We start from the raw sequence: 26,003 nt of genomic DNA on the forward strand, positions 1-26,003 counted from the left end.
AAGGCCCCACACTCTACTGGTCATACTCCATGTCGTTCTCAAGAGCTTTTGTCTGGCTGAAATGCATTCCTGAACTATGATCATGCCTTTTTCTTGCCAAGATGGAGAGGTGTGTGTGTGTGTGGAAATCTCATGACTAGAATGTAGCCTATTGTACATGGGTAGCGCTGTGAGTTAAACCAGAGAGTCTAGGACTTGCTGATCATAAGATTGGCAGTTAGAATCCCCGCGACGGGGTGAGCTCCCATTGCTCGGTCCCTGCTCCTGCCAACCTAGCAGTTCGAAAGCACGTCAAAGTGCAAGTAGATAAATAGGTACTGCTCTGGCGGGAAGGTAAACGGCATTTCCGTGCACTGATCTGGTTCGCCAGAAGCGGCTTAGTCATGCTGGCCACATGACCCGGAAGCTGTACGCTGGCTCCCTCGGCCATTAAAGCGAGATGAGTGCCACAACCCCAGAGTCGGCCACGACTGGACCTAATGGTCAGGGGTCCCTTTACCTTTTAAGAGTTGCATCCTTATGTACCTCTCTTTGATGGAGAGAGAGGCCACTGTCTGGATGGTTGGCAGCTCTCTAAGCTGCTGTGTTCTTCCCTTCAGGGCATGATAGTTCTGTGTGAATGCCTCTGTGGTGGCCACTGGAGAGGACACTTCATCTATAATGCTAAGAGATGGATGACTATCAACTCTCCAGACTCTCCTGTCCTTTCTCCCAGGAGAATATGGTTTTTCAGTAGCAGCTGGGTAAGAAGGAGGCCACCTAAACTGGTACAGTATGAGCTATATGGTTGGCATTAAAGCATACTCCATGCTGATAGTATTGCAGTGAACAATCTATATACTTATCTTGACTCATGGCAAAATTTCAAAATGATCAATGATGTGGATTAATGGTAGAGGGGAAATGTTTTTTCACTAAATCTTCTCAAAATATCAACTGTATTTTGAATATCAAAACCAAGTATTTAATTAGACAATACTGGGTATTGCTGTTGTTTTTAATCCAAACCTAATCTTCATCCACACATAGATTTCAGGAGGAAAATCCATACATTATTAAAAGAATGAAAATGAAAACAGCGTAATGAAATATAAAGCAATCAACCAGAAACAATTCAGGCCTCTAAAATAATTTAGCTCGGAGGTGGGGGTGTCACATAATACAGATTTGTCAGTGTAAAGATGGTCGATCAACGTAAAACATTTTAATTGATCAACAACCCTGGAATTTTGGAGTCAGGGTGGTTGCTGCCTCTGCCTCCAGGAGAAACTTCAAAATAAGGAGATAACCAGCTTGGCCCCATCTGTAAGCAGGAAAAACAGCAGCTGTCTGAAAGAACACTCAACTGCAAGTGCCTGTTGCTCTGCAACTGCAGAATTAAGTGGTTTGTGCGCAATCCCTGGCCCCCATGCATCAGGCAAAGAAACAAGAGCCATCAGCTGTTATTTGAACAAGAACACCAGCAAGGGAAACCCGGCCTGAACTTGTTAAAAATGCCCACTCACAGCTTACTGTTTTGTATTGTACTGAATAACTAATCTCCCTCCTCCACATATTCCCCTCCACTTTCTTTGTGTGTCTTGCCTTTTTATTTTGTAAGCTGGATGGGGGGTGCCTTAATGTTTTAACTGATGTGGGGCCACTTTGAGAAGCAATTATTGTCTGAAAGGTAGGATAAAAAGACAGTAGTAAACAAACAAACATGTCTATGGAAGAATGGGTGGGGTGGGTGTTTTGTAATTGCATTTATCTCCATGTGGGCGTTTTAATGTACCCCAGTTCTTTTGCTAGTACAGTGGACCCTCGGGTTACATTACTTTTGGGTAACATAACTAGGGTTGCAAACCCGGAAATGTATACTTCCGGGTTTCACAGCATATGCATGCGCTGAAACACTCTTTCGCGCAGTGCGCTTGCACAGAAGTGGTGCCTCTCAATGCGGACTTTCAGGGGTACGTACGGACCCCTGGAATGAATTAAGTTCATATCTGGAAGGTCCACTGTATAACATTACATGGTCATAGTAGCTAGGAGTCGAACCTGGGAGTTTAGGGTTCAAACTAAGTTCCACTCCTCCTCCAATGCTGGCTATTTCAACCCTTCTCAATCAGTCAGTGTATCATTCATAATATACTATTGTTCATATCCAGATGTATATGTTGCAATCTACATCTTAAGAAAATCAGACATCAAACACTGCAAACTTTTAAGTTTGATTATTTACTTATTTAGGATGTTTATGGTATATAGCTCTGACAGGTTCTCAAAGCAGATTACAAGGGATTTTCAGCCTAAAATTACATTCAGGTTTGTAACTGAAATATCATCGTGCCAGGATTATTCATTTGGCATGCTGAGCCCTCCTCCTTGGTCTTCTCTGTTGCTGAGCTTTGGCCTCTGCCTATTAGGCAGCAGAACCCACTGAATTTCCTCTGAGGCAAGTGTTTGGGGCCAAGCAGCTGGAAATTGCTCAGCCCATGATGGAGTCAAGTCTTCCCTTTCTCCTAAGTGAAAACAAGAGCAGAATACTGAATTAAATAATGAAGAAAAAAGGAAATTTAATTACCATGCATAGCACACTTGGTCATGGATAAGTCTGGTTTGAGTCTAATAGTTTATTCATATTCATTTATTTGCTTAAACAATTGGAACCATGAGAAACTAGAAAAAATAGGTTGCATCCAACTCACTTCTCACTGAAATTAATGGACCTATACTGTATAGAACTTACCTGTATACAACCCAAAAAACGTTATAGAGAAATAGTTTCTGTATACAGTGCATCTTTTTCCGAGCAGATTATGTTGCGATGACAGCTATTCATGAATGTGCTTCACTTACAACAACTCTATGGGGAAAACATGACTATTCACATACCACCTTGTATGTATACCGTTAGATTTTCTGGAAGCGAAATCATGTGCAGAAGTTGTGCTGTAGTTGTGCTTGCAAACCCCTGATGCAGTCAATGTATTCATGAGGTGACATCCGCTGAAAGCCTCAAAGACATGATTGGAAGAGAATCAACTCATTAGTGGTGAGCAGGAACTTTTCCCGGTGTGTGGTGGCTGGGGGTGTTCTTTCAAGCTACCAGTTTGTATAGAATGCAAGTGTTCATACAGAAAGTTGTTCCTACTGGAGAGATAACTTTCTGAATGCTAACTGCAGCATTCTTTTCTTCTTCAGCCTGCAGAGACATAACTTGCAGCACATCTGGGCTGTTCCTACTTCCCAAAGCAGTAGTCTGAAGCAGACGTGTTTGCTATTAACAACTCTGTAGGAAATGGAGAGATTTACAAAATGAGATTACATTTATACTGTTGATTGGTCAAGGAATTTGGATTTAGATCTGTGTGAGATCAGTATTATTTTAACAATGAATAATCTTGTGGCATTTTAAGGACTAACAAATTTATTATGGCATCAAATTTCGCCTAGGGTTCACTTCCATCACATGCATGAAATGTCATACTGAATTTTATATATCCATCACACATAGATATTTCTTGCAATTGCACTATTTTATAACTGCTATGATGTTTTATTTGGCTAGTTTATTACATATTTTAATTATGGCTGTTCTAATGTTTAGGTATAATTGTATTTCACTCTTTATATTAATTACAGCCAGCTATAGTTTATACTTTGGTTGTATACTTGTTATTTGAGAATGATCTTGGTATTGCTTCTTGAAATGATAGGCGGTATATAAATTATTTTAATAATATATTTGGAGGGAGGGGAAAGTGAGAGGAGGGAAGTCAGAGGGAAACGAAGGAAAGAACAGTTGCAATAATGTAACAGTAAAATAGCTTTTTGCTTGGGATGCGGGTGGCGCTGTGGGTAAAACCACAGTGCCTAGGACTTGCCAATCGTATGGTCGGCAGTTCGAATCCCCGCGGCGGGGTGAGCTCCCGTCTCTCGGTCCCAGCTCCTGCCCACCTAGCAGTTCGAAAGCACCCTTAAAGTGCAAGTAGATAAATAGGTACCGCTTTATAGCGGGAAGGTAAACGGCGTTCCGTGTGCTGCGCTGGTGCTGGTTCGCCAGAGCAGCAATGCCACACTGGCCATGTGACCCGGAAGTGTCTGCAGATGGCGCCGGCTCCCGGCCTCTAGAGTGAGATGAGCGCACAACCCTAGAGTCTGTCAAGACTGGCCCGTACGGGCAGGGGTACCTTTACCTTTGCTTTAAAATGGCTTTAGGGCTCATCCACACTTTTGCTTGACCTGCATTTTGATTGTATTGTGTACTGATTATTCCCTTACTGCTCAGCCAGACAAGGCAGCAGCCAATGGCCAGCCAGCCACTGAGGTACTGCCCTCCAGGAGGGACCACTGATTGGCCCATTTGAAAATACCTTTTTGGGCGGGAAGACTGCCCCAAAGATCCTGCCAGCTGAGGGGTATTCCCTTCCAACTGCTGGCAAACGTGTGTGCCCAGGCCAGCGGGTAAGGAGGCCAAGAGCTGGGGGCCGCAATCGTCATCCACCAGGAAAGCGGCGAGCAGCTATTATTTCCCCTAGGTCCAAGAGCTTTTCTTGTTCCACGGCTGTGCCTTGTGAAAATCTTATCTTACTTGTTGAATTGAAGCTCAGCTAAATAAAATCTCTCTTTGGATTTTCTGTGTACCTGATGAGATCCAATTCAGTAAGTTAGATCAGTAAGTTAGTTTTTGCAAGGCATAGCCCTGGAACAAGAAGAAAAGCTTTCGAACCTGGGGGATTCATTGGTACACACAACAATCAAAATACAGGTCAAGCAAAAGTGTGGGTGAGCCCATGGTGACCATTAACAAAGGTGGTGGTACTGAGAACACCAAAATCCTGCCATAAATTGGTATATGTTTTTGATATATATGGTGGGATAAAAACTCAAAATATTTTCTCATAAATTGCTCACACTTGAATTTCCCTTTGGTATTTATTTGTTCCAGAATGGCTACTTGTAAGGTCAGTAGGTGAGTGCCCTGTGAGGCTGAAATGTTCTCCCAAAGCTCCGTGTTTCCATCTGCTCCTGCCCATGAGTCTGGATGATCATGATCACCTCCAAATATGAAGAGAAGGTGGAGAGGGGACCATGGAGGAACATGAGCAAGCCCTTTGGTTGCTGCTAGGGCCACCGCTATGCTCCCCTGTTGTCCTTTCAGAATGAGCTTTCATACCTATGTACACACAGAGTTTATCAACATGAGGAGTGAGCACAGCACACTCAGGCTTCATCTTCATGCAAAAAAGCTCTTTGCACATACATTGGTATACAAATATAACTCCTCACCTTGTGCGAATGCATGGACATGGAGAGAGGGTGGTGGTGGGACTTGCCTGTATGGCCCTGTGGCCACTTCCACATCTTTCAACACACGAACTCCCCCAATATCATCAGTATATCTCAGGTAGAGGAGAGGTACAACTAACCTGCATGGCAAGGATATCCACCAAGTACAAAGACTATACCCATCTATTACATAGGGATATAGAACACCACTGGTGCTGGCACTAGACTGAGGCTAGTCTGAGTACTGCTCTAATGCAGGGGTGACAAACTTACCCATCTGGCCCATGGGCTATTTCCCCCAAACCACACCCACCTTCCCACACCTAACGCCAGAAAGCTGGATTGAACTGCCTGCACATGAGCCGATTAGAATCTAATGGAAAAGCAAGCCCAAAGTTTGCATTTAATTGTCCCCAAGCCTCACAGAGTAATTACACAATTTGCAGTGTAGGAGGTGAACTCATTAGTTGAACTTTGTATGGCATGCCCACAGTAGCCAGCCAGGCCTAAAACAGGAAAGATGAATAATCATACTTTCCATAGGAAACAGGCACAATATCTGACATAATTCAGTGTTATACTGTTTGCGTCTTCTTTACTTAAAATAACACGTTAGGGCATTACCAGTGGCAGCTGTGTGGTACAGAAACAGAATATGAAACTTGACTATGCATTTCGGGTTAAGCCGAAGACCACAGTGCCATCATGGCGTGGTTGATTATAGACATACATGCATACTGTAAACAGGAATTCCAGTGCTAACTTTAAGAAAATTGAGACAAAAAAATTGCTAAGGAGTATAGAAGAATGAAGGGATGTGGGTGGCACTGTAGTCTAAACCACAGAGCCTAGAGCTTGCTAATCAGAAGGTCGGCGGTTCGAATCCTCGCGATGGGGTGAGCTCCTGTTGTTTGGTCCCAGCTCCTGCCAACCTAGCAGTTCGAAAGTACATCAAAGTGCAAGTAGATAAATAGGTGCCACTCTGGTGGGAAGGTAAACAGTGTTTCCGTGTGCTGCTCTGGTTCGCCGGAAGCGGCTTAGTCATGCTGGCCACATGACCCAGAAGCTGTACGCCGGCTCCCTTGGCCAATAAAGCGAGATGAGCGCCGCAACCTCAGAGTTGTCCGTGACTGGACCTAATGGTCAGGGGTCCCTTTACCTTTTTATAGAATGATTGTTTCTCTTGATGAGGAAATACTGCAGCTTGCATGGGGGCGCGCACGGAGAATAACAATCAGCAGTCACATTCCCAGAAACACAATTCTTGCAGCTGTTGTGTGATATTGTGTGATACAATGTAAATCAGTAGAAACCAAGGGAGTCCCAGGGGATCCTAGGATACAGAATATATCTCCTCCAAGTTTTCATTTAGGTATAGATGCCATGAACAGTAAATTAAACATGTTAATACTCAATTAAATGCACACATCTGAACCTGAAACCTGTTATCAGTTTTATCTGTATGTTAATGCCTCTACCATCCAATGGACATGCCATGTTAGAATATATGCCACTTTCTGAGGTGTTTGCTTCCCATATTGATCAGGGTTTGAACTACAACATAAAAGTCATACCAGGGTCCAAACACACCTCTCAGAAACATTCTGTAGTCCAGCTATTATAGGCAGCACCATAGTGATAGTGTGGGGATTGCTTTGGAAGGCTCTGTGTTCAGGATCTCCTAGGTAAGCCCTCTTTTCAAATCCCTATGTTCCTAGCCTCCAGCTCATTGGGCAGGGCAACTTCATATCTCCTATCCATTTTTGTATTTGTACTGATATTTGTGGCAGCTCAGTTATTTCAGCTGCACTTGCAACTTGTGAAAAATAAAACCAGTGCAGATGGTCCCTGTACTTACTGCTTCAGTTCTGAGTGTCAAGAGCAGTTTAGGACAGTAGAGTCCATAGCTAGTTGTCCTCTCCTTACGTAAAGCCATGACTGGGGGAAATAAGAAGAGCTCTAAAGGAGCTGATGACTTTTTAGAAGTTGAGCCAGGTACGTGTCAAATCAGTCAGATTAATATTTCTCCTTCTGAAACAAGACTTTACGACACCAAACAGGAATCTATCAGTTGAGACTTCCCCTAATATCACATCGCTATTCTAAAAAGGGGTTTTTTTGCCTAGCATGGAGCTGTTAAACAAAAAAGGAAGCATTCTGGTCTCTAGCCTCAGTAGCAAGCTGATTGGCAGACTCATGCATGCATTTCTGAACTGAACCAGAAAGTCCATTAAAATACGAGGTGGTGTCAGTAGCCCATGTCTCTATCCATTCAACAAATGTGTGGTCACACCTTTGGCTAAAATGTGGATGTCCACAAACAGGCGCTTGAAGAATTCAGCAAAAAATTGCACACCCCTTGCCAATAGCTTATGTCTTCTAGAGAGATTTGCTTCACATTTGAGAATCCTGGCATAGAACAGGATCATGCTGTAGAACAAGAATAAAAAGTCATATGTATTGAATATCCATCTCTTTGCAGGTAAATGAATTTGTGAACTGCTCCAAGGATATGGCTATTTGGGCAATATATAGACACCATATACACCATAAATAGAAATCAGTTTTGGTTACTCTTGCATCTCATTAAAGAGAAGTATTTAGCAGCTGAGCACAGCCCCTAAGGTGACTATGGTTATAGGCTTTTCTTTTTACAGTTTGATCCCTGCACAGTGCATGGATCTAAAATTGAATTAATGCCAAAAGATTCTCTGTTTGTAGCAGAACCACCCTCTTTCTTGTCTGCAGTTCTCATGTGAGATTACAGCTACTTTGGAAGACAGCACATTGCCAGAATTGTGTAAGCTCTATAAAAAATGCAGAGCCATTTTTAAAAAAAGTAATATCTTGTAACCTACAGCAACCACTATTTCTAATCTGAAGTACATTTCACACTATATCAAAATGAGGCCATTGAATCTGACTGTCATTGTCTTCATATAATGCAGGTAACATTAACTGAACTAAAAATGCAATGCTATTCCAGCTTTTCTTTCAAAATAATGTGTTGGCTGCAATGCTTGCTCCAGTTATTCTGTAGAGTCCAATTGAAGTAAATGGTCTACTTGAGTATAGTTTGTTTCAGAACTGTACCCTTATTATTTCCCTTTCCCCACCAGTACTTTCTACTGGCAGATATAAAACTGGAAATTATGGACTGTGTTCCACAAATCAGCTAAACGAAGATATAGTGTTAACAGGTGAAGTGCTGGAGATGATGCTGTGGATGATATTGCTCTCACTGAAATAAATGGAAGCAATATCCATTCCTACTGTAGCAAATACATGCTTTGATTATATTTATATCAACATTTAGATAGGTGTGACTTTTGGGTGGTATTTTAAGTCCACTAAAAACATTTTGAGATGTTGGTTCACTTGAGGTAACCAAAACCAGGGCTTACCAAGATTCAGCTCTGGGTCGTGTTTCAGCCCTAAAATGTGAATTGATGAAGCATTGAAGGTAATAACTCAGCCTCCAATATTGCTCATTAAAGGATTTTCGGTATTAAGCTGGGAACAAGGGCTCAAGATCCTGTTTAGCATAAAAGGCACTGAGAAAGAAGGATCAATAATCTCAGTAGCTGGATTAATATGTAACACTAAACCATGGTTTAGTGCTGTGTGGATGAATTTCCACAAGCCTCAGAACATTCCGCTCTCCACCTTTATGTCTGGGAGGATTTCCCCGGCAATGTGCTGTCTGGTGAGGCTCAGCCCTAGGCCTACTCAGCTGTGCTTGAATCTTGGAGCCTTTGTATGTGAAGCATGAATTCCACCGTGGCAACATAGCCAGGACATTTACAAGTCTCTGAGTTCAGCAGCCTCAATACATGAAGGTTGGAGTGCCGCTGATAAGGGAGTTGGTGAATGTAGCTCCCCCTTTCCCATCTACATATTCTCTGAACCACGGGGGAAGTCACTTGTGAGCAGGGCTTATTATGCAATTAAAATGGAGGCATATACAGTGGTACCTCGGGTTAAGAACTTAATTTGTTCTGGAGGTCTGTTCTTAACCTGAGACTGTTCTTAACCTGAAGCTCTCCACTTTAGCTAATGGGGCTTCCTGCTGCCGCTGCGCCACCGCTGCATGATTTCTGTTCTCATCCTGAAGCAAAGTTTTTAACCCAAGGTAATATTTCTGGGTTAGCGGAGTCTGTAACCTGAAGCACATGTAACCTGAAGCGTATGTAACCCGAGGTACCACTGTACCTATATGAGAACATTCTTGAGTGCTGGGTATATTTAACCACGTTCATGAATAGCATAGTCAGCTGACAATATTTAACTAACCAGCTGCCTGATACCTTAATCCTGCTTGCTGTATCATATGGTACTTAAAAAAAATCAGGGCTGCATACATAACTTTACTTGCATTCATATTTGAATTGAGGAACCTGCTAAACATATGAAGGAACCGTGAAGTAGCTTAGGTAGCAGGTGGGGATTCGGGAATGTCCAGAGAGAACGAGTTACTACAAAGAGAGTAATTGCAAGGATGTGTCACAAGTGCAGAGGGAAAGGGGTGGAATTCTTCTAAATGAAAGTATCTTTCTGGTTAGGTTTCCAGGAAGAAATAATGGTAGGCTATCACAGGAGGAATAACTGGTTGGCTGCATGTTTAAGGTTCTGAATAAACTAAATTTAGTTGAGGGCATTCTTACTGTGACCTTTAAAGCGATAAATGCTTTCTGGATTTTCAGGTGAATGAACTCCACTGCCAATGGCTAGAAGCCATTTGTTTTAATTCCTTTTCACATCATGCAGACAGGCTGGGATAAGGGCATACGCACAATTTGAAGAGGTCATTTTGCAGGAAAATATTTATTCATCCTCCAGCTTGAAATAAGCTCTATTTATTATAAACACAAAACAGTTCCGAAGAAATCTTGCATCAAGCTAGCTCTTTGATCACATCGCTGTGGGGCAATTATACTTTTATTCTTGGCAGTCAGCACAGGGGGTTTGTTTCTTTTAAGGGATGGATAATGTACATTCCTTCACATTCTAAGATGGCAACACCAACTCAGGTTTTCTTGTTGTTGTCATTAATTTCACAGCTGAAAAAAGAGGTGTTGCTATAGAAATTTCAGGATGATGTAACCCGACAGCTGAAACTCCACTTATGCTTAATGGAGAAAAGTTTGCTAAACACAACAGTAATCGTTTTAGAACTATCACACTGCACTGATGTATTAAAAAAAAGATTCTTGGAGACTCTTCTGCTGAAATGGTGATTTGAGGTTATGCAATACATGTTGTTTTTGTTGAGTCAAATTCCCTTCTAGCTTTTGGCAACTTCTGGCCTCCAGGGCGGCTTGAGCTCTTCCGTGCAGATAAGATTTTCCCATAGTCTGTTGTAAACATCTCCGCAGAAATGACAACAGGAAAAGTTAATTATGGGGGGGGGACCACTTCTTTGGCCCTTCTTGGCTTTGGCAGGGTGCCTTTGCATCCCAAAAGCTAACAGAGGCAACGAGGTACACAAACAGCCTGTACTATTTCCATGAGATATGAGGAAGTAGCTTGTGACTCGGGGGAGCCATTCTTGGATGGGTTTGTGCATGAACACAGGAAAACAAAGGACCTGGGCACATGAGAAAGATTAAGAGAGGGAGGAATGGCATGCTCTGTCCTGCCACCAAAGGTAGTCCAGGTGTACTTCTGTAGCGCCATCTACCTCAACGACCAAGGTCAAATTCTTACCTTGTCACATATTTGTTGTGAGGATATTCACCAGGTCAGAAGTATACGCAGGAATGAACTGACTGGTGTCATTAGGAAGCTGTGAGTGAACAAGGGAACTCTGTACTTTTGTATGAGGGCTAAAATATACATTATGTGCAAATGTATGCAATAAGACTCCAGGATGAATAATTAGATCACATCTACACTGTACACTTAAACTGCATGGCTTTTCTCAAAGAGTCCTGGGAACTCTATAGCTTGTTTAGGGTGCTGAGAATTGTAAACTACAGTTCCCAGGAAACTTTGGGAAACCTATGTATGGTGTGGATGTGAACACAATGGCAAAAAAAAAAAAGCATCTTAAGAGGGAGTTACAAGGATAAATGATGATTGGAGGAAGGGTTAAACACCCCTAGTGTTTCTCTGCTGAAAATAATCCTCTCATAACTGTTTTGTGAGGAAGAGCAAGACTAGATATAAGAGGCTTAAGTTACAAGAGAGTAGATTTTAGCTGAACATTAAGCTGAATGGTAAGAGCAGTTGGGCAAAGAAATCAGTTACCTGGGAGTGGGTGAGCTTTCCCTTTATGGAGCTCCAAGTATTGGCTGGATAGCCATATGACAGGCATGCTTTTGTTCTGGATTTCCTGTACCGACCAGGGAGTTGGACTAGATGGGTGAGCCAGGCACATCGTCACAAAGTACCCCAAAAACACAAGCACAAGAAAATCCTGTCTCACAAGAATATTAAGAAATCCAGTTGGGAATTTCCACCAACAGCAGCCATCTTCCCCTGCCCACAGGAGGTGTCTTCCATTTCCTCAATTCCTGGAAAGGTGTCATGCTGGGTACCTGGCAAGTGTGGCCTGTGCTGATTGGCTGAAAAAGTGCCAGCTGTCATTCAACCCAACATGGGTGGAAATCCTTAAAAATTGACTGTGGACATGTAGTTTTTATCCCCCATTGATGACCAGAAAACCCTGCAACTGACCGTCTACGCTCCTTTTATTGTTCAGTATTCTGCTTTGTCCCTTTGCTCCATCCCTTGTCTTCCTTATTCCTAATAAGCATTATATAATTAGACAGTTGGGTCTGCGTGCATTGTTTCCAATTCAGATGGTTAATGAGACACACACACACCACCAAGTCTAAGCCACATGGCTCATGCTGCGGAGGTACAGGATTGGGGTTAACAGAGAAAAGTGGGCTGCTCTGATTTCTGGGAGAGGCAGGGAGGTGGATGCTTGGTCTCCTCTCCAGGAGCGTAGTGTGGGGAATGCCAGGGGGGCCATGGCCCCAGGCGCACAATTTTTTGAGGGAGTGCAAACCAGGATCCCCCAGTACTTCACTCCACCCACCAGCTGGGCTCCCCTCTGCATGGAGGGGCATGGCCCTGGTTTGCTCTGGTGGGGTCCTTCCAGTGGTGTTAGTGGCAAGGACTGGCACCCTCCAACCCATCGCAGGCCTGCCCTGGGTGCCAGCAACCAACACTATGCCATTGCTCCTCTCCTCATAAACCAAGGAAGATCTTGGGAAAGAAAAACAAGTTTCTTGCATCCCAGGGAGGGTCAAAGAAAGTGAATATCTTGCGTTCCCGGTTTTTAGTATTTCCTTGAGCACCCCAGAATTCCCTCTCACCTGGGGACTGTAAGTGGTGAAAGGGGTGGTGGTAGCAGCAATTACCGGATAGTTTTGGGAGGCAACTGTGGAAAGAAGGGTGTAAGCAGACTCTCCTAGCCTCCCTCTTCCATTGCAGTTCCCATGGTAGTTTCTCAAAAATACAAATGTGGCCAAAGGCCTCCAAAATATTGATGGTCCCTGCATTGCTTTCTTTGTCTCCCTGCCCTCATCTTTACCACACATGTGCCTAAATGTATATTTACACATTCATGTGAGTGTCAATTGTGCAGATGCATGCCCATAGAAAGCCTAGCAAAATCAGCCTTACAGACATTTGGGGGGATTTCATAGATTCAAAAATTTCCTGCAGAGGCATAGCTTAAAGTGCATAATTTGTCTGTAAAGTATTTCTAGAAGTCTTTGCTGAACAGAGTGGTATTAGGATGATTTAACACATTTATAACCTTTCACTATATTCACTAGCAATTCTAATAACCATATTAAACGCTCCAGAATGATAGACGTAACTTACAAGGCGTCCATGGATTGACTTTCAAAACTTGAAGACATTCATTTTGAAAGGTGAAACTGTCGAAAGAATCAAAGTAATATAGCTGTTATCAATAAATGAAGTCTATCTACGTCCTTAATTGCTTTTGCAGGGGGATTTCATAACTTCATTTAAGGAGATTGAATAATACAGCATGCCTATTTAAATGTCTTTCATACAAAGATTTAATACATATATTTTCTGTACACAACAATGAGCAGTAATAAATTTATTATCTCAATCAATATATGCAATTCTGAAGGAAATAATGTAGTCTAATACTTTGAAAAGACATCAAATGGAATATCTGTGAAAATAAAGAATATATTGCTCTGTCGTTAGCTTATTGTTAGCATGTAATCTGGCTCAAATGGTTTGGCACCGTATGTTTTGAAGAGGGGTTTTAGGCACACTTCCCTATCACTTTCCTGGAAAGCCATGTGGTCATCTAAGCCTGGTATTAGTGGTTAGCCAGGTCAAACACTGGCAAATGGCCTCGGGGGCAAAGAAGGGCCACTCAGCAGCCATTCACCATCTTCCTCACTGGGAACTTGGATGGTCGTTTTCATGCTGGGCAGGTGGTGGAGTTTCTTTTGAATGGGTCTCATCCAGTGCCTGCCCACTAGGGATGGGCAAATATGTCAGCTTAGTTTTTTCCTCAGTTTTCCAGTTCTAAGTTCAGTTTTTAACATTTCTACATCAGTTTTCTATTTTTTAAAAAAAAAGTTCTCTTGAAAATTCATCAACATTTTATAGTGCAATACTTCAATATTTTTTGAAAAGCAGTTTCCCTCAGTATGATGTATTAATGCATGTTATTATCACCAATAATGCATTTTTATGTGCAGTTTACACCAGTATGTGAATTTTTGTACACATTAGTTGGCTAGAGAACAGCATTACAAAGTTAGAAGTGTGAATTTTGCATGATGGCTAGATTTCAGTTTGCTTATTGTTTCCTTGGGGCCGGCCCACTCAGGAGGCAAGGTGGGGTAGTTGCCTCAGGCCAGCAGCCTCCAGCATGGTGACCAATCCTCCTCTTGCGAAACACCTCCTTCACCCTGCGATGGTGATGCTCCACAAGCGCTTTTCCTCAAGAAGCACTTGTGGAGCTTCAACCCGCCTCCAGGTACATAGCACAGTGACTGAGGGCTGCTAGTTGAGCATGTGGGTCAGTAGCCATACAACAAGTGTGCCACATTTTGAACTCTGCTCAGATACACACAACTCACATTTTCAGTGTGCTATTTTGGTTTTATGAATTGTTAAATGGTGCAACATCAAATGCAAAACTATAGGCTTATGTAACAGATTCTTCCTGCACCATTGTAGTCTACTAAAAACTGGTGTGGGAAGGAGGGAGCAGAACAAAGGGTCTTAAAGAGAGAATGCAAAATTTGAAGCATGATAGAATGGAGACTACAGCTTATAGCAATATCTGTGAAAGGCATGTAGAATTTCACATTCCAATCGCGAAGCTTCCTGCTGGCACTTTCTTCTTATCTTGCAGAGCTACATCAGAAATCAAAGTGGTTTGGGTGAACTCTCTCTTACTGAGCTCCCTAATAAAACATTTATATACCATGAGTGCAAGTGTTGCAGAATTAAAAATTAAGAAGGACTCATATTATTATTTACTTGAGGATTGGCACTAATTGGTGATATTGTTGACAGACTCAACAGGGAGGCCAAAGCATAAGAAAGTAAGGAACACTGGCTCAGCCTCAGAAGTGCTTCCTCCAGGTCAAGCATGGCAAACAGAACCACAGAAGGAAAACTGTTGAATCTCCCCAGGGCAATGTGGATAACTATTACTTGAAAAGGCAAATAATAATTGTCTGTACTATCAGCCAAGTCATCTCTCTTTTCCATGATCCTTCTAATTCCTAAAAGACACGTTTATTTTGCAAACAGTCTGCCTGGAACCCTGATGAAAAATCTTGCAGTTTAATTTCATCATCCATCCCGCCCCACCTATAAAAAGATAAAATTGCTAGGCAAGAATATATGGAAGTTTGGGGTCATGCTGATGGCACTCAGCTCTGTGTCCCTTCCTCCAACTCAACATCCTGAGACAGTGATGAGAATGCAGGTCAGTCAGAAAGAACTGAAATCATAGAGGAAGATATAATCTTGTGACTTGAAGAGAAAGAAAAATTTCTGGTGCCTCAGGTTTGCCAACCTGCATGTTCCTAGATCTGCAGGTGACCCGGCAAGCCCAGATCTTGACAACGGCTGGGAACAGGGGATCTGTCGGTTTTGGTTTCTCTCAACGTCTCATTTTTCCAGTCATTATGTTTACATTTCCACATCAGTTTCTGTTTTCTTACGTCCTCATGAAAATTTACTTGCTTTTTAGTACAACTTGCTCCCAATAAACACATTTGTGTATGCCATTTCCCCTAATATACACATCTTTGCAATTTTCCCCTTATATGTTATCCTTATGCATTCTTATGTGTTAATTTTGCTGACATATGCACCTCAATGCACTCTTTACCATAGTATATGCATTTTTGTACACACTCTTTGGTTGGAGAACTGCATTGCAAAATTCAAGGAAGGACAACTTTTGAAGGATGGCTGTGTTTCAGTCTATATATTGTTTCAGAAAGGGCAGAATGTGAACTGAATCAAATTTCTTTTTCATCTCTAGCTGGGAGTGTTCACTATCCATGCCTTTATAACGTTTGAAGCTAAACCCCTTGTACCATGCTCTATTTTATGTGCCCTTAATTACTTTCCACAATTTTCACCTAGCTCAGACCATGGCACCCTCCATCTGGACAGGCAAATACATTAGATTACATAAAACCAGAACATAAACAGGTCCAAAATCTACTGAGCCCCTCCATAAATATTCAGACACAATTCAAGGTGCTAAAGGTAAAGGGACCCCTTACCATTAGGTCCAATCGTGGCCGACTCTGGGGCTGCAGCGCTCATCTTGCTTTATTGGCCAAGGGAGCTGGCGTACTACCGCTTCTGGCGAACCAGAGCAGCGCACAGAAATGCCATTTACCTTCCCGCCAGAGTGATACCTATTTATCTACTCACACTTTGACTTGCTTTCGAACTGCTAGGTTGGCAGGAGCAGGGACCGAACAATGGGAGCTCACCCCGTCGCGGGGATTTGAACCGCCGACCTTCTGATCAGCAAGTCCTAGGCTCTGTGGTTAAACCCACAGCGCCACCCGCATCCTATTCAAGGTACTAGTTTTGTCTAAACATTTTAAATGGTTTGGTTTCTATCTACCATAGTGTCAAGCCCTTTAGAATCCATCATTATTAATATCAGTCAATTGTTGAATATATAAGTGTATGAAACTGTCTTCTACTGAGACTACTGGAATGAATGAATGAATAAATAAATAAATACGTATGTACGTACATACAAACATACATACATTATACTACCCTATATCCATAGATCTCAAAGCAGTTCACAACATAAAATTACAATATAAAAAACACAAAATACATAATAAAAATAAGAACAAAAACAAACTAATATTCAAAACCAGTTCAGGAAACATTATTAAAAAATTGTGTCTCAAGTCCCAAATGCTTATCATCACCATTCTTCAATCTTGCCCTAATTAGATTGTAAGGTCACTGGAACAGCTACCATATTTTATTATGTTTCTGTGCCATCCAAGTTACAATGGGACTGCAATTCTCTTTAATGCCTCTTGGCACCACACCAGTGCTGCTTCTGTTATTGCTAATAATATAATGAAATAGAACTGAGTCTGTCTGCTGAGGAGAGTATGAGTATGTTAAAACAAATTACTCTTGGGATCCTTTAACATTATACAGGAGGATTTCCCCTGCAACACAGCTCTCTTCATTATTTTCATAAGCGCTACCCTTTGGCCTCATCACATCCCTGGCTTTATTTAGCCCTCCATCCTATTGGAGCAATTCAACAAAAAACCTCTGCTAATAATAAATACAAGGTTCAAATGTGTGTTTATGTAGAAACAGGTATGCTATTTGTTCATTCTCTATAGAATGCCTTCTTAGAGGGGTGTGGTTTATTTTTGGCTGTGTCAAGAGTTATAGTTGTAGCTAACCAACCTCTCATCAAAGTAGATATATGAACTTTCAATGGGTCTACTTTGACTAGAACTTAGTTGAATGATGTGGGCTAAACCTATCAACTGTTGTTTAATTCAAGTCCTGAAGTAAATCCCAATATCCAAACCCTGTGTTTATTTGCATACTAGGCTAGTCACAACATTAAAAAACCCTTACCTCTACAGCTAGTAATATAAATATATTATACTAAAATGTGGTTCCAGCTACAATTATTACTTCTCAAAAAGACTTCTGTGGCATATTTTCCTTTGAGTATGAACCTCACCAAAAGGAAGGGGATATGTGTAGAACTATTCTTAAAGGCTGCAATCCTGTGCATGTTTATGAGTGCACCCAGTCAATTTAGTGGGATTTGCTTCTGAGTAAACATGCACAGGATTTCACTGAACAAAGCTAGTATTTTTTAGTTTTGATTTATGAAAACCTACTATGGCAATACTTGGGAACCAAAACTACCTCCAAACAGTGTATTTACTGATTGTTCTGGCCCAACTGGCAACAGGGGACATATTTTAATCTCTCTTTTTTTGGTGAAAGGCTTTAAATATTCAAAACACCATATCATATCCCACCTTTAACACTTATTCAGGCTAAATATATCCAATTTTGTCAATGGCTTCTGTTCTTAACCACCTGATCCTCAGGGCAGGCTAGAACGCAGTAGTAGCCTTTAACAGCAAGTTGTGTGTCTTGGGGAAAATGTGTGCATCTGAAGGAAAGAACACTAGATGCTCTGTCCCCCCCCCCCGCCCAAAAAAGGGGGTAAGGGGTGTGGTTCCCCCCTCTCTCAAACCCACTGCACTGTGGCACTGCTGGCAACAACAGTGGCAACAACCCTCCACTGTGCAACTGTAGATCCTTTTAAAGGTTCAGGCTGCTTACCTTTGCTCACCATAACTGTTTTTCTTCCGCGCATACTTTGGTTTCTGTATGGTTATTTCAAGTTGCTACATCCCTATACACATGTATTTGGGAGTAAATCCCAGGTGGGAGTGGCTTAATAATAATAATAATAATCTATACCCCATCTGGCTGGGTTTCCCAGCCACTCTGGGCGGCTTCCAACAAAACATTAAAATACAATAATTCAAGAGAGATGCATAGGATTACACTGTTGGAGTTTAAGTTCAAACTCCTTTCCAAATGCTGAATAATACATGAAGCAAAGGGACATCTTTTGTTTATTCCTTCTACAGTGAATCAATAAGAGGAGAGACATACTTCAGGGGCCTGGTTTGAATGTCACAGTAAGCCAAATGATTGCTTACTGGGACTGCACAAACCAAGAATAAACCTCAGGTGCCGATTGTGTTTAGGAAGGAGAAAGCTTATTCACCAGCTAAGTCAAACCTTGGTTTAGCTCAGTGTGGTGTGGGATTAAAAAAAGACCGGGGAGGAGCCAGACAGCTGTGACCTCCTCTCTGGGAATCCGTATATTCATGCGGTTGTGGCAAGCCAAGATCTGTCCCCTTGCACTCTGTTAAGGCACTATGCACACTCAATACACTATATAAACAAATAAAAATAGCAACCCTGTACTTCCTTACTTCTTTCCTGCCTGGAAACAGCCACAAAGTTCAAATTCTTCCTTACTCTGACTTTTGTATGTACCTTTTCAGCCACTCCCTTGCCTCCCTCAAGAGACTTACCTCTTACTCCCAAGGAGGCTGTTGCTCATGAGGAAGCTTCCTTTTCACCTCCCAGTCCACTTATCCTTCCCTTTTCTTCCACCACTCTAGTTGCTGTATCTGGGGGTTTATGACAAGTAGGAACGACCTCTGAACTCCCTCACTTTCCATGTACTGGTAAAAGTGGGGGGAAAGAATAACATCAAATGGAACATTAAAAAACCCCCGATATTGCTTAACTGATAATCACTTGTAATCTGAGGGGGGGGGGGGGAAGAGTCAAATTCTCATATCAGTGGAATTTTACTACTTTACCTTAAACCCGTTAAGAAGTTGCTATAATCCAATCTATATCTTTTATATGTAAAGAGATGGTGACTGGAACATCTCCCATCATTAGTGATGTATGATTTATCTCATATTGAAGGAGTGGATTGATCATAAAAAGAGGACTGAAATTAAAAGGAGGCATTAAGCCAGTTATTAATTTCTGAAATGAAAGGTAATGGGACTGAGACTTTAAATTCATTTCGATGCATGGGTGGCGGGGGCAGGGATGGAGAGGTGGGTTATGGAAGGTCACACAGATCTTCCCTTAAAAAAAAACACACACCTTGAAAACAGGATAGGAGTCCTGAATTTGGTTGAGTAATGTGTTTTAACTGATCCAAATTGCAGTTTAGATGTGGTATTAGCATCCTCTGTACAGATTCCTGTGTAGGGTTGATTGCAGTTTTAGGATGTGGAGAACTGAGATCACTGACATGGATCCCCCTCCCCAGGTGTAGTTTGACCCTCAGTGGTAAAAAACAAACAAAAATGTTTTCGGTATAAACAGTCTCTTCCATTATTCTTTTGAAAATACGTTTTGTAGCTAATCTTTGGCTCAAGTTACACAAGGGTCCTTGTATAGTCTGTATAGTTAAAGCTATGGTTTTCCCAGTAGTGATGCATGGAAGTGAGAGCTTGACGATAAAGAAGGCTAATTGCCGAAGAATTGATGCTTTTGAATTATGGTGCTGGAGGAGACTTTTGAGAGTCCCATGGACTGCAAGAAGATCAAACCTATCCATTCTTAAGGAAATCAGCCCTGAGTGCTCACTGGAAGGACAGATCGTGAAGCTGAGGCTCCAATACTTTGGCCACCTCATGAGAAGAGAAGACTCCCTGGAAAAGACCCTGATGTGGGGAAAGATGGAGGGCACAAGGAGAAGGGGACGACAGAGGATGAGATGGTTGGATAGTGTTCTTGAAGCTACCAGCGTGAGTTTGACCAAACTGCGGGAGGCAGTGGAAGACGGGAGTGCCTGGTGTGCTCTGGTCCATGGGGTCACGAAGAGTCGGACACGACTAAACGACAACACACAAGGGTGCTATGTATTTCAAATTTTGGGAGGAGCCGTAGGAGTGATTATTGCCCTCTTGTAGCATTCCTTAGAGCAAGGGGTAGGGAACGTCTAGCCTAGGCGCTGAATGTAGGCTTCTCTAGCCAGCTCTCGTGGGTGCTCCCTTCACCTGAATCCTAAATGTATTTATTTTAATGTAGCCATCCAGCTAGTCAACATGTTCAGAAGTAACTCCTTGTTATTGACTGTTTTGGCCAAGACCCTTGAAGACTCCAGTTTTCGTTTAACAAGTGACCCACTTTGTATTGTGTTTTTCTTTATGTTATGGATGGATACGTGTTAACAAAAAAAAAAGTCTGACTGGCTTCATACCTTATACCCGGCATCCAACAGAGCCAAGCTAGGTTTTTTAATTTGGTTTGGAGTCCTACAGTGTTCTATGGACAAAACAAAACTGTATGTCTTTCAAGTGCCTTACTTTGTTATTGTTAAATGGACAAATAAAGCAATTTGTTAGAAGTTCTGAAATGTATAATCCCATACAATACATTAAATCACCACAGCTTCTCTTCAGCACCATGAGGTACAGTACTCGGGCTTCAGTTGTAAGACAGCAACCTGCAGGTACAAGTCACACACATGCGCCCACACTGCCTGAATTATTTCTGCAGACACCCAGGCAAGCACTTGGGACTGTCCTCAGGCTATGCGCCGCTATGCCGGGCCAGTGGCTCTGGACTGCACCTCCCGTGAGTCCTTTTCGCCCTTATTGTGATAATGCTTCTTGGATGGACAGGCATGAGTAGAACCCTCCAGATTTTGCATGGTTGGAACATAAGCACCTGTAGAAAGGTAAGAGTCATATTCCTTACTTCAACCAGTTTTTTTGCCTTTAACTCTGTTCACTTTTGCATCTCTCTCTGCCTGCTACAGACATTTAGGCATATAAGCCACATATAAATAAATAAAGTGGTCCCTGGGAGATTGCTCATGAGAGAAGATTCACTTGGGCTGCAAGGGTTCCCCACCCCTGCCTTTGAAATAGTGAAAACGATCTCCAAAAGAACATTGTGACTTTTAAATAAATAAATAACCTGCTAACCAGACGGGTTAATTAATGCGTATCATTTTCATGCCATCTTTCCCCCAAGAAGTTCCAAATAGCATTTGAGACTCTGCATCGAGCCAGTTGTGGTAGGTGAGGTTGAGACAGAGGCGCCCAAGGCAACTCAGCCAAGCTCCACAGCTGAGGGGGGGAATCTGAGAGCCCACCTGGCACGAGCTGCTGATTCCCGAAATCGTGCTCCCGGTTATGCGCACACACGGCCCGCAAAACGGTTGTTGTAGAGCCGCAACTCCCTTACACCGCCTCCCCCACCCCCATCCGTTTCTATTGCCCAACCAAGCGCCGCGGGAAGCGAGCCCCTCTTACTCCAATGGGGTTTATTTGTAGGTGTAGCTTTACCGCCTAACACGCCAGTCCCTAATAAGTTTTGTGGCGGCTACCTCGAGACTTCTTAGGGGTTGTTACTACAAATATTTGCAAAGCACCTTGCATACCTTTTGGTAGAAAGGCGGCGCGTGAATGAATAAATAAAAGTCCCAATGGGCTCAGCAGGGACTGGCTGTCAGGTTACGCCTGCAAAAAATAAAATAAAATAAAATCTGCAGCGGGGCAGCGCAATACCAGGCACTGATTGATAACGTTATCCTGAAAAGCTGAAGTCCCGCCGCCGGCGCCGCGTCCAAAGGGCGTGTTCCCAAGTCGGGGCGCGCGCAGGATCCACGCCTCGCGCTCTGTTTTTGCGGCGGCTTTTTCCCCGCCTTCCTCCCCTTACCTGCAGCTCACTCGCGTCGGGCTCGCGAGCCCTCCCTCGGCAGGGCCCACCCACCGCCTCCGCCATTGGCTCGGCGGGCTGCCCGTCTCCCCCCCCCCCGCCCATGGCCCGGAGGCAGGTCCGCGGAAGGCGGCAGCCCTCTCAGGGGCCGGCGGAGGCAGCGGGCTGCTCTCCCGGAGCCCCACAGCTCAGGCTCCCCGCTGCTGCTGCTGCCGCCGCCTCCCAGGAGCGGCTTCCCAGCCGGCGGCGTTTCCGCGCTTGGGACAGCGGAAAGCGATGCGGGTAGCAGCAGCAAGCCGCTAGGCGGTGCCTGGGCTCGGTGTTCCCCTTTCCCCTTCCCGGCGGAGGATGCTGCCGTTGCTGGAAGAAGAGGCGGGCGGCTGACTTTCTTCCCCGACCCGCCCTGGCGGCGGCGGCGGCGGCGGCGGCTGTCTCCCCTCAGGACTTAGCGGCGGCGATGGGCGAGAAAGTTTCCGCCGAGCAGCAGCAGCAGCGGCAAGATTGCGGCGGCGTCCGGAGGGTCTCGTCCTCTTCTTCCAGCTCGTCAGGCTCGCAAACTCTCTCCGAGGAGGGCGACGGCGATGCCTCAGCCGGGGGGCAGCTCGGCGGGACGGGCTTCGCTGCCCCCCTCAGCCGCGGCGCCCCCGAGCGGCAGGTGGCGACGGCTTCTTCTTTCCCCCTCGCCGGGGAGAAGGGGGACCATGTGTTGGGCGAGGGGCAGCGCCGTCGGGGGAGCGAGGAGGAAGAGGACTCGGCCGGTGGCGGAGGCGGAGGCTGCCACTTTCGTCCCGAGAGCGACGCCTCGCTGGAGGAGCAGGACGAGGAGGTGCGAGGATATTGTGTGGGGAGGGAGAGCTCATTCCCCGCCGACGGGGGAGCCCAGACGTGTGCGAAGGGGCGGCGAAGACGGCGCCCGCAGGCTCCTCCGCCTCCCGGTTGCCGCCCACGGGGCGAGCCCCGGCCAATTGTGGCGGGAAGTGGGGTGGCTGCTGGACGTGGCCCGCCGCGCTGCCTCTCCCCCCCCCCACCCTCGGGCTCGCCCAGGGCCGGGCTCCCTGCCCGGTGTTGACAGGCGGGCCTGCCCCTCCCAGGTTGACTTTGAGGGCTGTGTTTATGTCTCTCCTCCGCGTTCCCTGCGGCTTGCCGCAATTGAGGCTCCCGGAGCTTGCTTCCTTCCCCGCCCCTTCGGGTTGCGCCTCGGAGTCCCTTTCATGCTCAGCCAGTGCGTGCTTGTATTGTGGGTGCCGGCGAGCCACCGGCGACGTGCTTGCACGTGGGGATGCACGGTGGCCGCTTGAAATGGCACAGCCGAGGAGCAAACTGTCCCGAGAGCAGCAGAGTTGAAATCTTTTTTTTCCCCAGCAGGGGGCTCGTGCTTTTATAGCCCGAGCGCTCGTTATCAAAGCCTTCCGTAGCTTGGCAATGTTTTAATGTTTAATAGATTATTGTATTTTAGTGTTTTGTTGGAAGCCTTCCAGAGTGGCTGGGGAAACCCAGCCAGATGGGCGGGGTATAAATAAATTATTATTATTATTATTATTATTATTATTATTATTATTATTATTAATTGGCTGTGGAACATAAGTGTGCTTCGTGCTTCTTTTCACTGGGGGCAGAAATCTTTGTGAAGAGGAGACAAATTCCAGAGGGATTCCTGTGAAGTCAGCATTGCCCACGAGTGTCTTTATTTAAATACTACTTTGGTTTTGGTGAGGAAGCAGTACCTTTAACTGGAGAGTTCTGAAACTTGAGGAATTTTGGGCGAATGTGTGTATGGGTGGCTGCTCTTGAAGACGGGGCCTGTAATTAAGAGTTACAGATGTGCAGAGGCCTTGTATCCTTTTTAAAACTCTGGTTAGGCAAAGAAAGCTGCTTCTGTGTTCACAAACTTGGCGGCTGCCCTCTGTGAATAAAGAATCTGTTTGCCTGAGTGGCTGAACTAGGTTGCAAGGTTACACAACTATATTTCAAGCTTCTCTCTGTTCTAGAGAAGGGCTGACATAGTAGGGAAACAGGATTTAGTTTATGCCAGTGCTCCTTCTTGGCATCTGTTCTCAAATGCTAGGGGCTCAAAGCCGGAAACACTAGGAAATGGTCCTGAGCAGGTGCATAGTGCTAGGGTGGATAGGTAGGTAGTGTTTGCAGACAGGTAGCCCCAATATCTGTTCCTAGTAACCAGTGTTAGAAACTGAGATATGAAAGCTAGGAGCTAAATGGCACCTTAAACCTAACGGAATGTCTAGGAGCACTTTTTAATAACAAGAGTTATTATAACAAGCTGAAAACGGATGGCACTGCAGCTGAAATATTATGTTCATTTTTCATATCGTCTAGTTCTTCCCCTGTCCACCCCCTTAATATTCTCAAGAGGGTCTCTTCTCCAGTCTTCAGAGAGTAGCTGAAGTGGGAAGGAAGAAAAAGGTCCTCCTTTCCTTCTACTCTGCAGTTTTAATCTGAAATCTTAGGTGCAGTACTGCATTCAGAGCTCAGAAATTGCTTGCACTAATGAAGTTTCCTGTCGCAAAATGCATCTAGAACAATGGGAGTTTCAAACACTGCTAGTAACTTAAGTCTACACCAGAGTAGAAAAACTTCTTTTCCTGTGTATTTTGCTTCTGGATATGATAGCTGCTAGGGTGTGAACTTGATGTCAAGCATTCATTATATACTTTGCTTATGGTTGACAGTCATCTTGGAAGAACTAAACAGCATAGTTTTATGGAATAATGGGTGATTTTGCAAGTGATCTATTGGGTGAACGTGCTCACATACTTCAGTCTACATACATTCATATCTGAATTTTGAAAAATGATATGTCCAAATTAATAAAATTAGCATGTATCAATAGCATGCGTATGAGAAAGTGTAGCTTAAGGTGAAGTGTGAGCACTTTCACAACTACTGGTAATACTTTTTAGTGACAAGTGTCCTACGTGATGTATACTTTCAGATTCCTTTTATAGTTTACACTCTCTAATTTTCAGAATGGCCAATGAATGTTAACCATCTCAAGCAGGAAGCTTAGAATGGATAAAATAATGGGACAGCAATAGAATCTGCCTTTATTTTTGAGAAAGTGACTTCTGATGCCATACTTCACCGCTTCATTTTGTACATTAGCAGTTTTTTAAAAATAATTAGGTATATAATTTTATACTATCTTCACTAATTATTCCAGGTCACTTTGCAGTTAGGCTTCTGGTGTACATTGCTATCATGTATTGTTCCACAGCTTTGTTGCAGTCAGCAAATTTGCTCATGGTTGAAATTGAACCTTAAGCGTATGCTATGCTTGGCCTATGATATGCAGTGGATAAACAAATGGATATCTACTCAGGTAGAACAGAGCTATTTCTGACTTTAAATGGAGCTCTCAAACTTTTTATAGTTAAGGAAAAACTGTTGGGCCTGCCCAATATTAGTAGGAAGTCTGTGAAAAAAGTAAGGCGTTGTCTGGATTGGTTCTTAGTCATAGTTTGACATGAGAACAAGTCTAGCTTTCTCCTATGTTTGTGCTCTTCCCCTCCTGTAAGATGTGGCAGTGAAAAGTAGCTAGTGTTTCTTTTTGATTAACTGTCGTTTGCTGTGTTTTCCTCACCTGGATAAACTGTGTTTAATCTTAACTTAGTTTAATGGAAGCCAGCCAACTTCAAATATTGTTTATGATCCAGGCTTGTTTTCATTAAGCATAATTAAGAATAACTGCACTTTAGACTATGGGCAACATACTAAATTACAGCTAATGTAAAATGGAAGCAGAAGCTTGTGTTCAATGCCATGTGGCAGTGCCAGGGGAGGGGTGGGGAGTCTGAGTTGTTATGTCCAAATGCAGTGATCAAATCCCAGTACTAGGGGCCAATACTAAAAGTGGAAGAACACATAATGAGAATTATTTGCTCATAAGTCTCATAAATTAAAATCAGACTCATAACATTTCTATAAATCTCAGTTTGCCAGTA

The 26,003-nt window shown here is 43.6% G+C and overlaps 2 protein-coding genes across 9 annotated transcripts in view; one reads left to right on the plus strand and one right to left on the minus strand.

The window, feature by feature from the left end:
- Positions 1 to 2,237: 2,237 nt before the first annotated feature.
- On the minus strand, positions 2,238 to 22,077 carry LOC309514716 (uncharacterized protein). Of its 4 annotated transcripts, XM_082192042.1 has the most exons (4): positions 21,767 to 22,077; positions 13,114 to 13,169; positions 7,568 to 7,704; positions 2,238 to 2,504 (listed from the first exon to the last, which is right to left on the minus strand). In XM_082192042.1, the coding sequence occupies exons 2-4, from the start codon at positions 13,149 to 13,151 to the stop codon at positions 2,338 to 2,340; spliced, it is 342 nt and encodes a 113-aa protein (XP_082048168.1). In that variant the 5' UTR covers positions 13,152 to 13,169; positions 21,767 to 22,077; the 3' UTR covers positions 2,238 to 2,337. The 4 variants fall into 4 exon arrangements, 1 of the variants encoding a protein (XP_082048168.1); XR_014212113.1 differs by lacking the exons at positions 13,114 to 13,169; positions 21,767 to 22,077 and adding an exon at positions 2,894 to 3,274 and having other exon boundaries at positions 7,631 to 7,696; XR_014212114.1 differs by lacking the exons at positions 2,238 to 2,504; positions 13,114 to 13,169; positions 21,767 to 22,077 and adding an exon at positions 10,981 to 11,362 and having other exon boundaries at positions 7,305 to 7,704.
- Positions 22,078 to 22,343: 266 nt separating this feature from the next.
- MAST4 (microtubule associated serine/threonine kinase family member 4) overlaps positions 22,344 to 26,003 on the plus strand; it is a gene marked incomplete at its 5' end in the record, with an annotated part of 211,650 nt that continues 207,990 nt past the window's right edge. For all 5 annotated transcript variants that reach the window (XM_082191834.1, XM_082191838.1, XM_082191837.1 and 2 more), the window contains one exon: positions 22,344 to 22,870. In XM_082191834.1, coding sequence (XP_082047960.1) covers positions 22,502 to 22,870 — 369 coding nt within the window. The remainder of the gene's footprint in view (positions 22,871 to 26,003) is intronic.

The sequence above is a fragment of the Podarcis vaucheri genome (genome assembly GCF_965113315.1).
Source record: "Podarcis vaucheri genome assembly, chromosome: 11".
NCBI lineage: Eukaryota > Metazoa > Chordata > Lepidosauria > Squamata > Lacertidae > Podarcis > Podarcis vaucheri.